General features: G+C 45.5%; 1 protein-coding gene across 1 annotated transcript in view; it reads left to right on the forward strand.

The window, feature by feature from the left end:
* Nucleotides 1-1,447: 1,447 nt before the first annotated feature.
* The window catches only part of CCDC175 (coiled-coil domain containing 175), a 97,670-nt gene continuing 94,425 nt past the window's right edge, over nt 1,448-4,692 (forward strand). Inside the window, exons 1-2 of the mRNA XM_045287629.1 lie at nt 1,448-1,643; nt 3,762-3,847. Of these exons, the coding sequence (XP_045143564.1) occupies nt 1,448-1,643; nt 3,762-3,847 (282 nt within the window). The remainder of the gene's footprint in view (nt 1,644-3,761; nt 3,848-4,692) is intronic.

Here is a 4,692-nt window from a genome sequence, read left to right on the forward strand (position 1 = left end):
AAACAAACAGCTATCTAGCAGGGAAGCAAATAAGCCCACAAGGAAGAAGCAGCCTGTGTGATCTTGAGGTATCAACAGGATCAGGGATCAGGTATCAAAAGATCCAAAACAAACAATTATATCAATGCAAAAGAGAGGGGTTGGAGTGGAGACCCAAAGCCCATCTGTAGACAATTAGACATCCCACCACAGAAGGATTACAAGGAAGGGACAATTCAATCAGGGTGCAGTATAGCACCAATGAAACACATCATCCCTGTAGTTCCTGAATGCTTCCCCCTTCCCCTCACTACCATGACCCAGTTCTACTTTACAAATCCAGCTAGATCAGAGTACACACATTGGTACAGATAAGCGCTCTCAACACGTGGAATTCAGGACAGATAAACCCCTCAGGAACAGGAGTGGGAGTAGCGATATCATGAGGTTAGGGGAATGGTGGGGGTGAGGGGATGGGCAGAAAGGGGGAACTCTTCACAAGGATGAGTATATAGCCCCCCTGAGGGGGATGAATAACAGAAATGTGGGTGAAGGGAGACAATGGATGGTGTAAGACAAGAAATAACAATAATAATATATAATTGATCAAGGATTCATGAGAGGGGGGAGGGTGGGGGAGGGAGGGGAAAAACAGGAGCTGATACCGAGTGCTCAAGTAGAAAGAAAATGTTTTGGAAATGTTGATGGCAACATATGTGCAAGTGTGCTTAATACAACTGAATGATGGATTGATATAAGATTTGCAAGAGCCCCCCAATCAAAAAAAATAAGCAGTTTTTTAAAAAAGAAAAGAAAAAGTTAACATCACCCACTGAGTTACCTTCCTATTGTTGATGTCACAAATTATCACAAACTTAGTGGCTTAAAACAATACAAATATATTATCTTCTGGCTCTGGAGGTCCACATGGGCCCCTCTGGGCTCCAATGGTGCAGGCAGGGCTGTGTTCTATCTGGAGGCTCTGGGGAGAATGTTTCTTGAACTTGCCCAGTTTCTAGAGGCGACTTACCTTCTTTGACTCACAAACCCCTTCCTCCATCTTCAAAGCTAGCAGTGTAGTATCTTCAAGTCTCTCTCTGACTTTAACGCTGATTCTCTGGCCCACCTCTTTCATTTATAAGGACCCTTGTGATTACATTGAACCCATTTGGATTATCTAAGATAATCTCTCCAACTCAACTCATTAGCGACCTAAATTCTATCTCCAACATTAATGTCCCCTGCTCTGCCATGCTACCGAGGTGGCAGGAATTATCATGTGGACCATTTGGTGAGGCTTCATCCTTCAACCTACCCACAACATCCATCTTTGCATTAACCAGGGGTAATCATAGGTGCCCATCCCAGTACAGCCCGCTAGGGGGTGCCCGTGGCCTCCGCGATCCCGTTGCTGTGGCAACCGTCCGCCATTGCACTGGCTGCCCGGGCGCGGAGCTGGAAGAGCAAGATGTCCCTGAGTCCCTGCGGCAGTGACCTGGAGGTCCGCCCCAAGTCGCGACAGACAGCTACTAAGCGGGCGATCGCCAAAAACACAAAGCGGGCGGCCCGCCTCTCCACCGGGCGCTCCCTGGAGCTACGCACCTCGCCCCCCACCCTGGGGTGCGGGGTCGCGACCAATGCGCTGAGGCAGCTCTTCGTCGTGGGTAAGAAGAGGGTTGAGGGCGCCAAGGGGGTCCCCACGGAGTCGGCGCCAAGGCGGCCCTCAGCGGGAACCCTCCACGGAGATCTTCCCCCAGGAGCCCAGGCCCGGCCTGCTCCGCTCCTGGGGTGGGGGTGGGGGTGGGGGAGAGAGAAAGAGGAGAGGCGCAGGGCCCTGCCCCGCCTGGTCCAGCGCTGCTGGAGGGACTGGGCCCTGCTGGCGGGTGACAGGTCCCAGACTCCCAGGCCACCGCCCTTCCGCGCTGGTCTTCGGTGGTCCTCACACGCCTGCCCACCGGCCTTGGGATTGTGCCTCGGGTCACCGCGCCTTCCTTCCCGCCTTTCCTGCGCAAGGTACGGTGGTTGCAGTCAGTATTTCCCCACTGGCAACTGGAGCGTGTACCACTCACAGGACAGCAGAGGACCCGCCCCGCCCCGCCCCTCTCCCATGGCTGTTAACCACAAGGTCAGCAGTTCGAAACCACCAGCTGCTTCGCTAGAGCAGGATGGGGCTTTCTACGCCCCTAAATGTTGAGAACTCTCAAGGGCGGCTCTATAGGGACACAATGAGTTGGCAACGGCTTGGTGGCAGTGAGTTGTTATGTCGGGGAAAGTGGTCATAAGAGGCTTCTATTGTACACAGTGGCTTCGAACACTTCATGGAAAATTCCTTTGTTGTTTCATTCCATTTTGCCACGAACTTTTTGAAGCCTTTTTTTTTGTATTTGGATCCAAACGCCATCACTGATAAGTCCTGTGACCTTAGAGAATGGACATAAATAACTACATGGGTTGACCTATCCTTACACCTGAACTTGTCAGGTGCTGCCCAGTCTATTCTAACTCAGTGGCCCAGTGTAGACTGCGCAGCCCCAGCCATCCTCTCAATAGCTGTTACCTTTGAGCCTATTGTTGCAGCCGTTGTGTCAATCCATATCTTGAGGCTCTTCCTCTTTTTAGCTGACCCGCTACCAAGTATGATGCCCTCCTCCAGGGACTGACCCTTTGTGATAATAAGTCTGAAAGATGTGACCTGAGGGCTTTCCACCCCAGAAGTATTGTGGCTATACTTCTCCCGAGACAAAGTTGTTTGTTCTTTGGGCAACCTGTAGTATATTCAATATTTGGTGTTACCAAAACCATAATTTAAATGCATAAGTTCTTCTGTTGTCTTCCTTATTCATTGTCCATGTACATGAGGCTACTGAAAATACCAATGCTTGGGAGCAGGCACACCTTAGTCTCCTCAAAGAGACATCTTTGCTCTTAAACATTTTATTTTTTGTTTTATCCTATATAGATCTCTTCTTTGTACTATACAAGATGCAAAGATGAGTATTAGAAAGAGTTGGTTCTCTACAGGGAATCCAGGACAGATAAACCCCTCAGGACCCATAATGAGAGGAGCGATCCCAGGAGGGTGAGGGGAAGGTGAGAGGAGAAAGGGGGAACCAATCACAAGGATCTGCATATAACCCCCTCCCAGAGGGACAGACAACAGAAAAGTGAGTGAAGGGAGACATCAGACTGTGTAAGACATGAAAAACTAATAATTTATAAATTATCAAGGGTTCATGAAGGAAAGTGGGTGGGGGAGAGAGGGAAAAATGAGGAGCTGATACCAAGGGCTCAAGTAGAAAGAAAATGTTTTGAGAATAATGATGGCAACAAATGTACAAATGTGCTTGACACAATGGATAGATGTATGGATTGTGATAAGAGCTGCACGAGTCCCCAATAAAATGATTTCTAAAAAAGGAGTTGGTTTCAAGGAGTATAAATTGTATACCTAAGTCAGAGTACCATAGGATAGGAAGTAGCAAATTGAAAATATAGTCACATAAAATGCTAAGAAAATCAGACATAACAGGTATAACTTCCAGCTCAATAAGCACGAGATAGATCTCAAATATCACTGTTAATTTGATGTCATTTTCTTTTTCGATACAGTCACAATTCTTTTGAGATGGATGGGATAATTATGATTAAGGAAATTGACCCTTGAAGATGCTAAATTACTCACATACAGTCAAAGTCATTGTCAATGATAGAGCTAACCTTGAATTCTTGATTTAGACAGATGAATAAGAGATTCTAATTTTCTCTTTCTTTTTTCTTTTTAGAAAAATCACTACAAAGTGACTATTTTAAATGCGATGAACAAGTCAGAAATTTTCTTAAGGACGTTGCAGAAGCCGTTAAAAAACTGGTATGTATTCTATATCTCCATCTATAAAATGTATTTTGTCCTCAAACTTTCATGAGCATCAACTCTGTCCCTGGGTAGCACAGTTTGGTATTGGCTACTAACCAAACCTTTGCAGTTTGAGCCCAGCCCAAAGTGCCACGGAATCCAAGCCTGGTGATTTGCTTCAGGCAAGATGATAGCCAAGCAAACCCCATGCAATTCAGTTCTACTCTGTAACACGAAGGTTTGCCACGACTTGGACTCGACTCTATGACAATTTTTGTTTTTCTGTTCAAGTACTTAACAAAATGAATAGAGGGAAAATTACCTTCATTTAAATAACAGTTCCTCTCAACTTGCCAATCATTTGCAACAGTATTGATCAACTGTAGATCGTTGCTTATTTTCTACTTGGAAAACGAAATTATGTACTTGTGCTCATTCAAAACACCCCTGCTGATGATGGAAAAGCTTGGTTATAGGGTGGGCCACATGATTAAATATCAATGAATAAACATTGCTCAACAACAAACAATGGATAAACAAGCAAACTCCTGGACAGATTGAATGGACGGTGCCAGTTAATTCTGTTTTCTAAAAACAATTTTTTACAAAACTGGTGGTTATGAGTTGGATTTCAAGGTCAGTGGTTCGAAACTACCAGCTGCACTGGGAGAGAAAGATGAGGCTTTCTACTGCCCTAAAGATTTATAGTATTGGGAACCCACAGGGGTGGTTCTTTGATGTTTTGTTGTTTTTTTTTAAACATTTTATTAGGGGCTCATAACTGTTATCGCAATCCATACACACATCAATTGTGTAAAGCGCATTTGTACATCATTCTCAAAACATTTTCTCTCCACTTA

This window comes from Echinops telfairi, unplaced genomic scaffold, assembly GCF_000313985.2.
Source record: "Echinops telfairi isolate 266 unplaced genomic scaffold, ASM31398v2 ScPeMD7_18;HRSCAF=68, whole genome shotgun sequence".
NCBI lineage: Eukaryota > Metazoa > Chordata > Mammalia > Afrosoricida > Tenrecidae > Echinops > Echinops telfairi.